Source organism: Electrophorus electricus, unplaced genomic scaffold, assembly GCF_041902795.1.
Source record: "Electrophorus electricus isolate QZ-2024a unplaced genomic scaffold, ASM4190279v1 Scaffold50, whole genome shotgun sequence".
NCBI lineage: Eukaryota > Metazoa > Chordata > Actinopteri > Gymnotiformes > Gymnotidae > Electrophorus > Electrophorus electricus.
This window is the reverse complement of record NW_027658768.1, coordinates 162,871-179,224: the sequence shown is the minus strand read 5'-3', so window position 1 is coordinate 179,224 and position 16,354 is coordinate 162,871. Positions and strand designations below refer to the sequence as shown.

Below are 16,354 nucleotides of genomic sequence, written 5' to 3'. Positions count from 1 at the left end.
GAATTTAATGAAGTGATTTGATAACAATTTGATTTGTGCATTTCACTCAGCTTCATGTAGTGATATATAGTGAACTGAATAGACATTTCACAGGATATTGCCATCCTATTACTCTAAATTCCTACTGTAAAAATGACTGAAAGTCATACCACAGGTACATAAGATAGTGTATATCAAGAATTTAGTGGAGTGATCTGATAACAATTTGATTTGATTTATTTATAGAGCTTCAATTATTACATATATGGAACTGAATAGACATTCGACAGAATTTTGCTACTCCATTATTCCAAATTCCTGCAGTAAAAATGACAGCAGCAGTATTGTGACCCTAGACTTGACCTCGCCCAAACCACATTGGTAAAACCTCACACTGCAAATAAGCAATGTAACCAGCTTCATCTCTGAGAAAAAAAAGCATCTCTTTTTTAAAGTCGGCTGATGTGGAGGAGTAAATCGGAGGTATGGTCTCTGCACGGTGCCGTCGTTACGCTCCAGATCCTCCACTAGAGGAGACAGAAACATCATAGTGGAAATAAAACCAATATAGTCCTCATGATTGGCATATGTGTAGTAGCTTGAGAGTGAAATGTGAGCTAATAATGTTTTTTATAATTCTATTCTCCCTGAAGTAAAGGGACAAGACCATACAAGCTTTCGACTGTGTGTGCCCAATGTCATTATGAACTGCTGGAATGAAGAGAGAGAGAGTGTGTGTGTGTGTGTGTGTTTGTGTGCGTGTGCGTGTGTGTGTGTGTGCAGCAGCTTACAGAAGCATAGGAAAAGGGTGTCCACACACATGCTGTACACACTAAAGAAGCCCTGCGCGATGAAATAAGCTCCCACAATCACCGTCTAAAAAAACAGCAGTAGTAGATATACATGCTGGGCCTTCAGTATTATGAGAGGAACTGCTGTCCAGAATAAATGTGTAAATCATGGTTATTTACAAACAAAGTGAGTTTACAATCACTGTCAATAAGCATTTTGGAATCTAAAAAAGAAAGAACCATTTCTTCAGTGTACTGAATATGCTGATGTTTTGTTCTCACACAGACGCAAGTGTCAGCACTTGAGCTTTTCTGAGGTTACAATACGTACAATAACGGGCAACCAGTAATAATGCAGCAGCTGAAGCTGGAAATTGTCATATGGCAGCCTGATTCTCCCAGAGAAGAAGAAGAAAGCCAGCAGACCTTACAGGGAATGTAGAAAAACCCTCAGAGTTACCTATTAAAGTGTGTTGCCATGTGCCATCATGGTCAGAATGTGATGAAGTGTAGTATGGGTAATATACACATGACTTCACTCTATATTTCTCACCTACAAATCCGACCACTAGCACCTTGCAGGAAAACAGCAGCGTGTCTGTAACACAGTCCAACACCACCACCCTGTGGACAGAGGGACATGGTCAAGGACAACGTGCTAAATATGAGCTAGAACAACCAGACACAAAAATGACTGATCAAAATAGCTAATGTCAACAAATATGTATACAAATTAAAGTCATATTCATATGAATATGTAATGATAAATTCCAACATTTAATATTTTTGCCTTAAAAAATGGAAATGGAAGTAATTTGTTCCACAACAGTAACATTACATCATTTATATACACACAAACCCAGATTGTGTTTTAGACTAAAATGTAATTCATGATAAGTAGAATCTTTACATTGCAACTCTCTTCTTTACCTTTAAACACATTGAAACAGCGTTTCAAAGCATTGTAATCGCGCTAAACACTGTTTCAGGGCAAGAGATTGTGTTTTAGACTAAAATGTAATGCATTATAAATGGAATATTTATATTGCTACTCTGTTCTTTACCTTTTAAACACATTGAAACAGCATTGTAATCGCCCAACAACACTGTTTCAGGGTAAGAGATTTTGTTTTAGACTAAAATGTAATGCATTATAAATGGTATCTTTACATTGCTACTCTGTTCTTTACCTTTTAAACACATTGAAACAGCATTGTAATCGCCCTAAACACTGTTTCAAGGCAAGAGTTTGTGTTTTAGACTAAAATGTAATGCATTATAAATGGAATCTTTACATTGCTACTCTGTTCTTTACCTTTTAAACATATTGAAACAGCATTGTAATCGCCCTAAACACTGTTTCAGGGCAAGAGATTGTGTTAAAGACTAAAATGTAATGCATTATAAATGGTATCTTTACATTGCTACTCTGTTCTTTACCTTTTAAATACATTGAAACATTTTTCATCAGCTTACACTAATGGTCTTTGTAATGATGAGCATTAATGATTAGAGGGGGTATCTCCCTCAATTATAGAGTGGATGAACTCTTGTTATGCAATTGATTAATTGACAGAGGTGCTGCAAGTTCAGGAGCCTCTCAGTTGGAAAGGTGTAGGAAATACTGCAGTCAGCAAGGTATCAGCAAGCACTTAGAGTGCCAGAGAGTCTAAGAATAGAAGCTGTTTTTTTCTTGGCCTTCTGTTTTTCAGTGTGGCAGCATCGCTGAAAGGTCAAGATGTTGTTTTAGCACACAGAACCACCTTTGAGTAACGCAAGACAAAGAACTTGTCTTTTCTGAGAAGCGTGTAAAGAGAAAGCAATCACTTGCTAAAGCCTGCCCAAAAAACAATGGCATCGATCAGGGCTCTGCTCTGCTTCAGACAGAAATATTCAAAATTAAAACTAAAACAGCAGTAGATGTTTTAAAAAAAATCAAAGCTCTGTGATTTAGCTAATTTAGCTAATTGATGGTTATTATGGCACATCACATTCAGCCTCAAAGAACAAACAATCTCTCTCGTTCATTTGGTTAGTAGTCCTGTTTTCATCTTTCCATAATGGTATATTCTCTTGCCCTTCAGATTCCTTCAGTGGGATCTCCCACTCCAAGAAGGTTAAATTTGAGAATCCTGCGCGGGGCGGGAGCCCTGGCCCTCGGATTCGGGCGGGGATACCCTGGCCCTCGGATCCGGGGTTCAATTCAATCGATGGCTTACCTGCCATGGTCTTTTCCCCCTCTGGAGCCTCGGACGAGGCTTCGTCGTCGTCTTCCTCCTCTTCCAGCTGGCAGGGCGGAGACGAGGCATTGACCTCGCGGCGTGCTGACGGCTATCAGAAGCGGGGCAGCCTCAAGAGGAAGAGAGAGGAGGCACACAGCAGCAACAGTGTACAGATCCTGGAGGAGCTCTCCTCCCCTGGGTTGTCCAATCGTGTGGCCAGGGGCAGCGATTGCGAGTACCAACTGGTGCAGAACGAGATCCTCCGCTCCGTCTCCAACAGCTACGAGGTTTTGGAGTCCCTGGGCCGTGGAACCTTTGGCCAGGTCGCCAAGTGCTGGAAGCGGGGCACCAGTGAAGTAGTCGCAATCAAGATCCTGAAAAGTCATCCGTCGTATGCTCGACAGGGCCAGAACGAGGTGGGAAAGTTGTGCCTGCTTTAAATAAGCTATTGATATGGCCTAGAATCAGCTGTAGCCCTGATTCTGTTATTGTTTGTTTCAGTTTTTACAACATATGATCTGTTGGTGTCAGATGTGCTAACGCACACTGTGGAATTTGTATACAGCCAGGGTAGCACAGAAATACTTGTTTGGCACACTAGTTCTAATTTTCACTAGTTCAGTAGGAACTAGTTCGGATAACACACGGACAGCTTGAAGCTTACTCTAAAAAGAAGATTTAGCTTCAGTTGTGTAAGCCATGCCTGTTTGGATGTGCATTAAAAATGTTATTGTTATGAAAGAGCATTAATCTGCATTGTTTGAGTACCAAAAGCAAGTTCATGGGTTCATTTCCAAGGGACCACTTCCATAATTGCATCTCCCAAATCCTGTAGAAGTGAATGGTTGAAGGGAAGTACACAAAGTGCTTGATGCTATTGAAAATAAGTAGGCTATTTGTCAGCAGTATCAAACTTTGAAGCTGTGACCACGTAGCTTCGGCTTAACGCGTATTCCGTCTTCCCTCCTTTGCTCCTCCTCAGGTGAGCATCCTGAGCCGGCTAAGCAGGGAGAACGCCGACGAGTTCAACTTCGTGCGCGCGTACGAGTGCTTCCAGCACAAGAAGCACATATGCCTGGTGTTCGAGATGCTGGGGCAGAGCCTCTACGACTTCCTCAAGCGCAGCAAGTTCAGCCCACTGCTGCTGAAATGCATCCGGCCCGTGCTGCAGCAGGTCGCCAAAGCGCTCATGAAACTGAAGAGCCTGGGCTTGATCCACACCGACCTCAAGCCCGACAACATCATGCTGGTGGACCCCGTCAGGCAGCCGTACCGCGTCAAGGTCATCGACTTCGGCTCAGCTAGCCACTTCTCCAAGGCCCCCAGCTACCTGCAGTCCAGATACTACCGGTGAGGGACACGTGCTGAGGCGTGTTAGAAATAAGTATGCACTCGTTGCACTCTAGTGTGCTTGAGAGTAGAGCTGCATGTTGTGGACAGTTGTAATAACCCTGCTACACATTAAAAGCCTATGATGAGCATTACAGTTAACTGGAGCACGATTGATTTATAAGTGGTTTATTTTTATTGGGTCATGTGAGTGCTGTTATTTAGCAAAACACCTAATGAACCGTCTTCGGTGTCTGAGATTAGTTAGGATGCGCTGAACTGCAGGCTTTGGTAATATCAGTATTTAGCAAGTCTGTACAAAACCGCTATTACATTGTAGCTACACTGTTAATTAACAGTGTAATATACTGAGTAACGGGTGTTTAACTGCATTGGTACTCTGTATTTACTTAATGCAAAACAACATTATTGTAGTGTTGGTGCATTGTAGTGTTGGTTCCATGTTACACTAGAATAGTGGGTGTGTAATGTCTAGGAACACAAACACCCCCCCACGGAATTATCAGCCGAGGCTGATTTCATGATGGCGATCTCTGTGTTTTTGGTCCAGATCGCCTGAGATCATCTTGGGTCTCCCATTCTGTGAGGCCATCGATATGTGGTCCCTGGGCTGTGTCATTGCTGAGCTGTTCCTGGGCTGGCCCCTGTATCCTGGAGCCTCCGAATATGATCAGGTAAGCACATGGTCCTTTGAGCTGTGCCTTAACGCCCGTACAGCATCAGTGGTGCAGACCTGTAGTGGTTTTGTGGCTGTAGTGATATGTGTGTGTGTGTGTGTGTGTGTGTGTGTGTGTGTTGTGTGTGTGTAGTTTGACCTTTTAGCTGCTTTGTCGGCCCGCTCATTTTTAGGATTAATATAAATGAGTTTCTATGGCCTGTTTTTTTAGACATGCACTTTGAAAATGAAAGGATTAACTCAAAATAAAGTCATAATCCTTTTGCCGTATGGTGTCTCTGCAGATCCGTTACATCTCCGAGACGCAGGGCCTACCAGCAGAGTGCATGTTGAGCGCAGCGACCAAGACGCACTACTATTTCTACTGCTACCCCCTGTGGAGACTCAAGGTTTGCCTGTCTTCAAATGCCAAATGCCATGTGTTTTTTATAAGGGACGTAACTTAATGACTTCATGTAACTTAATGGTGGAGCTGAATGGTTTGTTTTTTCTTTCCTTTCTCCAGACACCTTCGGAGCATGAGGCGGAGCGTGGCATCAAGTCCAAAGAGACTCGGAAGTACATTTTAAACTGCCTTGACGACATGATGCAGGTTATTTGGGCTTTTGTGCGCGTAACTATACGCATTTCTTTTAGTGTTGCGATGTGAAATTGAAGAACGTGACAAAGGGCTCCCGCAGCTCACATTATAGAGCAGGTAGAACAAGGTGGTAGCTGAAAGGTCGAGCGTTTCTGCTGTCATAATGAGTAGCACATGTAAGTCGCTCTGGAGAACGGCATCTGCGAAGGGCAGAGCAGTGCGTAGAAATTTGCTGCAGAACTTCGTTCGTATTGGGTGCATTGCCGCCCTCTGCTGGTGAATAATATGACTCACCCATGGGTCTCTCTCGCAGGTCAATATGACCAGTCTGAAAGGCACCGACGTCTTGGCGGAGAAGGCCGACCGGCGGGAGTTCATCGACTTACTAAAGAAGATGCTCAGGCTAGACGCTCACAAAAGGATCACGCCAGTGAAGACCCTGAACCACCCGTTTCTGACCATGACCCACCTCCTCCACTTCCCTCAGAGTGCACAGTGAGTTGCTCCAGGCCTTCCAATCTACATGTCAGTGTTTCAAAAACATTTAAGGAACACCATGTTAATTTAGAAATCCAAATAGCATCAGAGTTTCTCTGCTAGTAGTGTAACCCCCCCCCCACCTGTGTGTGTGTGTGTGTGTGTGTGTGTGTGTGTGTGTGTGTGTGTGTGTGTGTGTGTGTGTGTGTGTGTGTGTGTGTGTGTGTGTGTGTCTCTCTCTCTTGCTGCAGTTTGAAATCTTGCTTGCAGAACATGGAAATCTGCAAGCGGCAGTGCACAGGCTTCGACAGCAGCAAGACCCTGTTTGATGGTAAATCTGATGCCCACTTCGGTGCTTCTTTTAAATGTTACATTAGGGTTGGCTTTTTGTTTGTTATTCTTTAAGTAGATTTAAAACATCACCAAATTGGCCTCCGATTCCACCTATAAAAGAAGACAAAAATGGTTTCAAATGCAAGTGTTCTACCAAATCATGTTACTGCTCAAATGTGATCCACAAATGGTGAATCAGGTTGTTGCCTAGTATTCGAGTAGCCGATAAAGATTCCACTCTACCGTAGTTCAAAACGAAATTCCGTTGAATCCAAACTTCATTGTGTAATTGTTGATAATTGTAGCTGAGGTTTTTTGTGTCTCTCATTCTATAAGATCAACACTATGCTTTCTTCTATGGTTCTTGTATGTGTATTTGTGGAAAATTCAATTCTACTTGTGCTTTTGCAGTACACAGTACTTAAGCAGACCGAGAACTCTTCTTGGTTTTTCAAGGGTTGCGACTTGTGCAATATTCAGCACATTTAAATAAATGTTTCTTTCTTTTCCTAGATGTTTTCCAAACACTTGATTCTTTATGACATTATGAAAATTTCTTTCTTTCCTCGAGTACAAACTCGAGTCCATCATTCATTGGCTGATATGTTACTATCATACATGTATACATGCAGACTCAAGCAAGGAGTTTGTAATGGTGGTACAACTGTGTTCAGGTCATTTGATACTTTTTATTGATAAAGATGTTCTTTTCCAGACTCAGTAGGGTTTTGTTGTTTTGTTTTGTTTTTTGTACCTCTATGAACATTATTGAATAATATGCCTTATAAGGGAATCTCTAATTAAGAGAATCATGTGTTTACATTTGGAATAAATTACATTCTGATAATACCCTAGCACCTGAGTCATACACGTTTTCTTTAATGAAAGGGGTTCAAACCTCTCCTGTACACCAAAGCATCCCAAGCCAAGTCTTGGAGGATTTGTCTGTCAGTCATTAAAATATCAGTTCACAGAAAGATGGATGAAACATGTTTTACTTTGATGAACTTTTTTACCTTGGAGTACTTTGTTTGGTGTGAGAAGCTGTAAATGTGTCCAGTCCTTAAAGCATTATTCTGATTTTTCTTGTCCCCTCCATCATTTTCATGCTCTCCTTGTAAGGGCTGTGAAGATGCTCAGCAGAAAATGAGCTGCTCAGCTGCAGAAGAGCACTTCAGCCTACATTTCAAGCCAATTCAAATTTGAACTCCTACACTGTCTTCTCATGTCCATTTCTTTTTGAATGTCAGTTAGGACATCAAGATGAATTAAGCACACTAAGCCCAATACTAAGAGACTGGTAGAGTGGATGAGCCACACAGCAGGACACAGCACTATTTTTGCTTCAGCCAGTGCTAACTTGATGCAGTCTTGCTGCTTGGGGATTTTGCAGGCTTTGACTTCTTGGGTGTGTGATGAGGATTTTGCTTAAATTAAACGCCTCATAAACACGTATGACCAATCTGTGCCTATGCTCTACCAGGACCTCATCGCGTACTTCTCTTTCAGTAACTCGGAGCCTGTGTTTTTTTGTTTTGCTATTTCTGACATGATTGGGCAACATTTTCCTTTTAATGTATATGTGGAATCCACAAAAAATATACCCACTTAAGTGTGCTTCAGCATAAATAAGCAGACACTGCAGTTTGGATTATTTCTAGGGAAACAGGAAAATATAGTATCTTTAATTCGCTGCATAACAGTTTACATTAATTATTAATCATTCGTATGTGTTGACAGTTGCAATAAACAGATTAAGAAAACATGCCGTGAAAATGCTGCCGTGTCCGTATTATAACAGAAATAATGCAGCTTCACTGAGCAGATCATCCATAAAACTTGCTCTATATGGATTTTATGAATAGAATGTTAATTTTGTTTAAAAAGACGATGAGGCCTAATGGGAAAGGCTAAAGTGTCAAGTCGGACTTGAATTCAACGACTCAGGTAACATTGGGCTCTCTAGCTAGGTTAGCTAACAGACAAGCTGTCTATTTGAGATGGTTAACTTAGCTAGTTCACACATTACTTATACACATCTCTTGCGGCAACAGATTCTAATTTTCATGGCGATGGAGCACGTTAGTTAACTTGCAGATTAACTGCCAACTATTTGCTGTAGCTGCAATTAACGTTATTATCTAGCATTGGCTCGCTAACGATCGGATTGCTCTAAAAGAGCTGTGACAGCTGCATGTCAGTCCTCGGTCGCTGAACTGTCTTCATGTCTAAGCACGGATACCTGTCGATAATGGGATCATTTGGGGGAGAATGAAGTGTGAACTAGCTAGGATAATTAGCTACTATGGCTAGGTACCTGTCCGCCAACGATGTGGCAAATTTAAAATACTGCAGTTCTTTCGTATAAAGGGAAGCTTAAAATTGTGTGACATGTGACCTTTTATCTTGGCTGCTGGCTAGCTATTGTAATTAAGTTGAATTTCAGCTTGGACACCTTTATAGTAATTGATGGTTATTATGACACATCACATTCAGCCTCAAAGAACAATCTCTCTCATTCGTTTGGTTAGTGGTCAGTTTTCATCTTTCGCTAAAGTTATATTCTCTTCCCCTTCAGTTTCTTCCAGTGGGATCTCCCTCTCCAAGAAGGTCAAATTTGAGAATCACGCGTCCGGCGGGAGCCCTGGCCCTCGGGTTCGGGCGGGGTCGCCCTGGCCCTCGGATTCAGGGTTCAACTTGTTCTATGGTTCACCTGGCCTGGTCTTTTCCACCTCTGTAGGCTGTGACTTGGGTAATATTCAACACATTTTTAAAAATGTTTGACAGTTGCAATCAACAGATTAAGAACACATTTTGCAGGTTAATTACTATAGTGGTTGTGTTTTTTAAAATCTACTTCTATTTTAGCTTTAATTTTGAATAAAGCCCATAACTAGCTCTGCATGGCTTGCGGCTATTGTAATCAAGCTGAAATTGAGCAGAGCTAAATTATTTAAATAAAGCGCTTTCAGGGTGATGTGGAGGCAAAACAACATGGAAGATTGTGATTTACATCCGCTTGATTTTCTTGAGCCTTCTTTCTGCAAGATTAAGGGTGGGAAAATCAACAGAGAGTAAGTGATGAATTTAACTAGCTGGCATTAGATAAATCACAGAATTGTGGTTGTGTTTTTTAAAATCTACTTCTGTTTTAGTTTTAATTTTGAATAAAGCCCATAACTAGATCTGCATGGCTTGGGGCTGTTGTAATCAAGTTGAATTTCAGCTTGGACACCAGTATAGTAATTGAAGGTTATTATGGCACATCCCATTCAGCCTCGAAAAACAAACAGTCTCATTTATTTGATTCGTGTTCCTTTTTTCATCTTTCCCTAAAGGTATGGCATCGCAGCTCCAGGCATCCTCTTCCGCTTCAGTTACCTCTAGTGGGCTCGTCTGCTTCAAGAGGGTCAAATTCGAGTGTCATGCGTCTGGCGGGAGCCCTGGCCCTCGGGTTCGGGCGGGGTCGCCCTGGCCCTCGGATTCAGGGTTCAACTTGTTCTATGGTTCACCTGGCCTGGTCTTTTCCACCTCTGTAGGCTGTGAGTGGGTAATATTCAACACATTTTTAAAAAATGTTTGACAGTTGCAATCAACAGATTAAGAACACATTTTGCAGGTTAATTACTATAGCTAGCTACCTATCCACTAACGATGTGGCAAATATAAAATATTGCAGATTTTCCATATAAAGGGCAGGTTAAAATTTGTGACCTTGTATTTGATCTTGTCTACTGGCTAGCTAATAACACGTGCACTTGGACTTTCCACTTTTAGATGCTACACCTGCCTGTTATTATTACCTTACTGCCAAGTCATGAAGAATCCATAGAGTAGTAAATTGATATTCTGTGGGAATCTTCTCATACCTGTCGATACAGCACAGCTAGATTATTTAAATAAAGCGCTTTCAGGGTGATGTGGAGGCAAAACAACATGGAAGATTGTGATTTACATCCGCTTGATTTTCTTGAGCCTTCTTTCTGCAAGATTAAGGGTGGGAAAATCAACAGAGAGTAAGTGATGAATTTAACTAGCTGGCATTAGAGAAATCACAGAATTGTGGTTGTGTTTTTTAAAATCTACTTCTGTTTTAGTTTTAATTTTGAATAAAGCCCATGACTAGATCTGCATGGCTTGCGGCTGTTGTAATCAAGTTGAATTTCAGCTTGGACACCAGTATAGTAATTGAAGGTTATTATGGCACATCCCATTGAGCCTCGAAGAACAAACAGTCTCATTTATTTGATTCGTGTTCCTTTTTTCATCTTTCCCTAAAGGTATGGCATCGCAGCTCCAGGCATCCTCTTCCGCTTTCAATTAACTCTAGTTAATTGCTTCAAGAAGATCAAATTTGAGCGTCATGCGTCTGGCGGGGACGCCCTGGCCCTTGGATTCGGGGTCCAATTCAACCTATGGCTCACCTGGCCTGGTCTTTTCCACCTCTGGAGGCTCTGAGATGTGCAATATTCAATACATTTAAATAAATGTTTCATTCACATTATGGAAATTTCTTATTTCCTGTAGTATCTTCAACGGTTCGGTTTTGCCAGCATGCTCTATGTACCTCTTTGAACATAATTGAATAATATGCCTTGCAAGGGACTATTTTAATTAAAAGAATTAAGATAATCATGTGTCATACACGTTTTCTTTAATAAACGGTTGGTGGTGCTGTGCCAGTTTCACTAATTACTTAAATCACTCAGGCCATAGTTTAGTTAATGCTGTGTCCGTATTTGTTCTGTTAGTACAAGGTTGAAGCTGCTGTAAATGATTTTGAAGTTATCAACTTCTGCTGTACCACTGAAGGAGTCCACCCCCTCCCTTTAGAGCATCTGTTTTTTTAATGGATATAAATCTGGAAAATTACAGACTTGACAGATTAAAAAGCTAACAACAAAAAAAATAATCAGAGATGACTTTTATAAGCCGTCACCTTAAAAAGGCACATTTAAAGAGTGGATCCAGTGCTCCAGCTTGCATGGAGTAGGCTGGAACATGTTCCTAATTAGGAACCACAACATGGCTGCTCAGGAAATCTGAATGCCAGACAGACAAAAACAAGGGCTTCAAACCTTTCCTGTAACACCAAAGCAACGCAAGCCAAGTCTTAGAGGATTTGTCTGTCAGTCATCAGTTATGGCTGTGTCACCTGACTGAGAAACACCTGGGTTACCTCTGACCCATGGGGTGGTAAATGGTCTACCAAAAACGACCTCAAATAGTGACAATTTGGTGGTGGCACTGGGCATCATTCTGATCTCACACAACACTGCTGGCAGTAGATTGAGGTAATAAAAGCAATATGGGCATCCGGTGATATGGAAGAGGATCGCCTTTTAAATAAAATGCAAGTAGCTCAGGTTGAACATAATGGTACCAAGAACCGGTTGGTGTAAGTATTGAATATTAATATGCATACATTGAATAATGTATGGTTTGGAGAACAATAGTGGAACCTGAACAAGTATTATTAAAAAATTAAATTGTGTATTGAGTGTTTTAAAGTGTGTATTGAGTTAACAGTCTTGAACTTAGGAAGACCTAGGAAGGACAAGATCTATCCATTTCTTTCCTGTTTTCCATCATGGCCTTTGTTTCAATGTATAATTCATTTTGTCAACAATGCCAGATGACTGAGGATGGTAAGGGATGTGAAACTTCCAGTCAATAGTTAGGTAGGTGCATAGTTTCTGAGTTACCATAGAAATGAAGCAGGGTCCCTGATCTGAATCTATTACCCGAGGCGCACCGTACCTCGGTATTATCTCCTTGGCTAGGATTTTAACCACAGCGCGGGCATCTTCCTTAGAACAAGGAAACGCCTCAGTCCACTTGGAAAACCTGTCTAGAATCACTAGCAAATACTTCAACTGACCACAAGGTGGCAGGTGCGTTTTGTCTAGCTGTAGATACTGAGAGGGATCTGCTCTAGTAGAAAGTGCCATTATTGTTGGTGATTTCAATATTCACTTTGATAGTGCCCAACACCCTCTGAGCTTGGCCTTTAGTTCTATATTAGAATCAATTGGTTTCAATGTACAAAGAGAACCCACACACTCTGGTGGACATTCTTACCCTGCTCTCATATTGACTGACTAAATTAGTACTTATTGTAGGGTATTGTTTATTACAATGATGTTGATTAACAAACTCTATCACTTATTGTTTATTGCACTTATCATTGTTTAAGATAGACCTTATGTGTTTTGTACTTCTAGGTATCAGCATTGATCCCAGTATTCTACAGTATTCTAGTTCACTGGTATGTTGGACTCTAACCTACTGTACTGTACTAGGATATATTCTATGAGTAAATGACAAAGCACTTTTGTAAGTCGCTCTGGATAACAGCGTACTGCTAAATGCTGTAAATGTAAATGTAAACATATGCTTGACTTAGTACTGCCATACGGTGTAGACATGGAGAAGGTAGTTATACTACCCCAGTCAGGTGCCATCTCAGGCCATTCCCTAATTTCATTTAAACTATGCATGAGCCACACTATCCTAACCTCGCCTCGCTATCATACCAGACACACGATCACATCGTCCACTGCACCTGGATTTATTGGGAATCTCCCAGACTAATAATTTGCGCCTAGGATTCCCTCAAACCCAACGGAACTTGATCAAATTACTGAATGCTTAGAATCAGTATTCTGCTGTGCACCTAATGATGTTGCTCCATTTAAGAATAAAAAAATTAGCTACAAAAATGTAGTACCTTGGTATAATGATCTCATTCGCAATTTAAAACAAAACACTCAAAGAATAGAACATAAATGGCACCGCACTAAGCTCGTAGTCTTCCAGCTTGCATGGAAGGAGAGCCTACTCACCTATAGAAAAACACTTATTACTGCTCGAACATCTTATCTCTTGAGCCCAATAGAAAATAACAAAAATAATCCTAGATTTCTTTTTAGTATCTGTACAGTCAGGTATTTTATTAACTACTTCCCATCTTGGGGGTCCATGGGTTTTGAGAGTTATGATAAACTGGGATGTTATGATGCTGTCACTTCACCTCTCTTTTGTCACTCGAGTGTGTTGACTGAGAGCGGCGGAGTGCTGATGTTCCAGGGTGCCCTCGTGCCTGTGTTTCCTTCTGGCTCTTTCCTTTTAGCTGTGCTGCCATAGCTAGTTCTGCCGGAGCCCATCTTTGCACATTATAGTTCCCTAATTTACACACCCTTGTACCTGGACATGCCTAATAATCTAGTCTCTCTTTCTGCCGAGGTACACCTACTCCTGATGTCATGATGTTACTGAGCCTCAACCCGTCTCAGCTGCCATGGCTCTTCCCACCACCCCCTGATGTGCCCTGCTGTAGGCCACCACAGCTCCACCCTAGCCAACTGCTTCTCCCTTGCCCTTAATGGATGCTCTCTTGTGGGATGGGCTTTGGACACATGCACACCATCGCGTCAAGACTAGGGCCTCTAGCAAATTGGACTGGACATTAACTGCTTATTTTTTCATTTTTTTATTTATTTCTCTCTTAAAATTGATATTATTGTGGTGAGCGTTGCCAGGCAAAGGAGGATGGGCTTCCCCTTTGGGTCTTGGTTGCTCTCAAGGTTTCTTCCTCATGCTCTAGGGAGTTCTTCCTCGCCACTGTCGCCCTTGACTTGCTCACTGGGTGCTTGGACGTGGACATTTGTAAAACTGCTTTGTGACAACATCTGCAGTAAAAAGCGATATATAAATACATAAGGATAGTGATATTAAATGCAACCGCAGAAAAATGAACCAATAACATCATTCTTGCACAAAGAATTGTCCATCCCACTACCAATGTTACAATGTATTCACCAAATCTACTTTTACATATTGTTATTTGCATTCGGCACTATTATATACAAACCATACATTAATCAATATGTTCCAACACATTCCAAGAGAAGGCTTCTCTTGACCTTATCCTAAAGAAGATTGTTTCTCTATATGGTCTTGAGCCTGGTGGAGAGGTCATATATCTTACGCTGAGGTCCACCAAAGCCTACCTAGGATCCTTTGCTTAAGCCTGCAGATGCCTCTGCCCTGTACGCAAATCAATCTGAAAGGACACAGAATCTTTATACTCCCTTATGTTTTATGTTATTAATATGTCTAATGCATTGTTCGGTCTCTTTTGCCTGTAAACACTCCTTATTACCTCAAGGGCATGCCACTGTGTGAGTCCTCAGCCCGCCCGAACCAACACCACTGCTACGACCACCTCCGTCGTCGGGCCACGGCCGTCGATCTTCTTTTCTGATTCATCAAGAAGTCTTTTGTAGGGCTGAAAGAAGATCGATATGTATTACATGTTTTAAAATTCAAATTCTTATATGTTGTGTCTTGTTTTGTACATTGTTGTATGTCAGTAGATAATGTTGTTTTTAGTTTATAGATTTGTAAAAAAATAAAAATAAAAATCTCAATACTATCTTAATAGGTTTCCAACAGTCCCATGGTAGGCAGTAGTTCACCTGGGTGCTGGGAATATTGACATGCCTATCGATATCTTGTTGCCATTTTTTTTTTGCCTTGGCTCCTGCCACAGTTCCAGCAGTCTGTGATGTCATCCTACGATAGGTCAGGAAGCGGCTCCGTTCTTCACCACCGGCCCGCAGCCTACTCGCTCGGCCGGAGGAAAGTCAACTGGTACCCTTAACTGTGAGAGGAAGAGGAACAGGGACAGACAGGAGGGATTCCTGCATTGAACATCAGATGGATTATTGAAGTTGATTATTGTAGTTTCTGCGCAGAGAAACTCTATTAAATGTATCTGAAATACAATGTGTGAGTGTTGGGTTTAACAAGATGGCTGTCGTATTTTGAATTCAATGGGAGGTGTAACTGTATTTAAAAATGGTTCTTTGGCACTTACTGGCAGTATGTGTTCAGAACACATCTCACATCCAACATCAAGCTCTTATTTAACTCCTATAGGATTTTAACTTCTGACTTTGAATCTTTGTTTCATTTAAAGGGATACTGTGGGCTAAATGGAGCTAAATCTACAACTACAGTAGTGAACTGTATTACTACAGAGAAATTGTTTTGGGATTCTGTGTGTTTAAAATAGGAAAAAAAATATCTGAAACTTTAAAAGGGCTGGCAATTAATATGATTCATGTTTCAACAGAAATATAAAACACATTTTAGGACTTGCAGATGCTTTATTTTCGTTAAAACTATTTGTAGATTATGTTGTGAACTATGCCCTAATTTGTTGTTTGTTGTTTGGGACCAGTCTGTGATGATCTGTAACCAACACAGCAGCATAACCAAATTTGAACTTCTGCTGTATTGCAAAACAATATCAAATGTAAAAATATGATAATTATGGCCACATTACATCTCTATCACTTATTGTTTATTGCACTTATCATTGTTTAAGATAGACCTTATGTGTTTTGTACTTCTAGGTATCAGCATTGATCCCTGTATTCTACAGTATTCTAGTTCACTGGTATGTTGGACTCTAACCTACTGTACTGTACTAGGATATATTCTATGAGTAAAGGACAAAGCACTTTTGTAAGACGCTCTGGATAAGAGCATCTGCTAAATGCTGTAAATGTAAATGTAAATGTAATCAAAAACCAGCCATTTTTGCACATTTTCAGCAAATTGACGTTTCAGGCTTTATTGATGATTTGAGCGTTGCCTTGTAAAGAACGATAACATCCTCGTGAAACGTGACGAGATGGGGGAAACATCTTCACTACCTATCATAAGACAAAAAAGTTATTGATTTTTAAAAAATGGATATAACTGTGATATTCTGTCTAACAACTAAATTGTCATATGTGTTTCTAGCAATATGCTCTTACCTGTAGTTGCAGCAGCAGCCACAGTGTTAGGGTGCTCCTTGCTTTTCTTTTTGAGTTTCTAACAAAAACAAAACAATGATTTAGTAGAAAAATATCAGAGCATAAGTAAATTTATA

General features: G+C 40.9%; 1 protein-coding gene across 1 annotated transcript in view; it reads left to right on the top strand.

Moving 5' to 3' along the window:
* The window catches only part of LOC145656144 (homeodomain-interacting protein kinase 1-like), a 37,230-nt gene extending 30,600 nt beyond the window's left edge, over positions 1-6,630 (top strand). The window contains exons 2-9 of the mRNA XM_081709520.1: positions 3,057-3,408; positions 3,975-4,342; positions 4,893-5,016; positions 5,303-5,407; positions 5,524-5,610; positions 5,912-6,093; positions 6,327-6,406; positions 6,608-6,630. Coding sequence (XP_081565646.1) covers positions 3,057-3,408; positions 3,975-4,342; positions 4,893-5,016; positions 5,303-5,407; positions 5,524-5,610; positions 5,912-6,093; positions 6,327-6,406; positions 6,608-6,630 — 1,321 coding nt within the window. The remainder of the gene's footprint in view (positions 1-3,056; positions 3,409-3,974; positions 4,343-4,892; positions 5,017-5,302; positions 5,408-5,523; positions 5,611-5,911; positions 6,094-6,326; positions 6,407-6,607) is intronic.
* Positions 6,631-16,354: the final 9,724 nt, after the last annotated feature.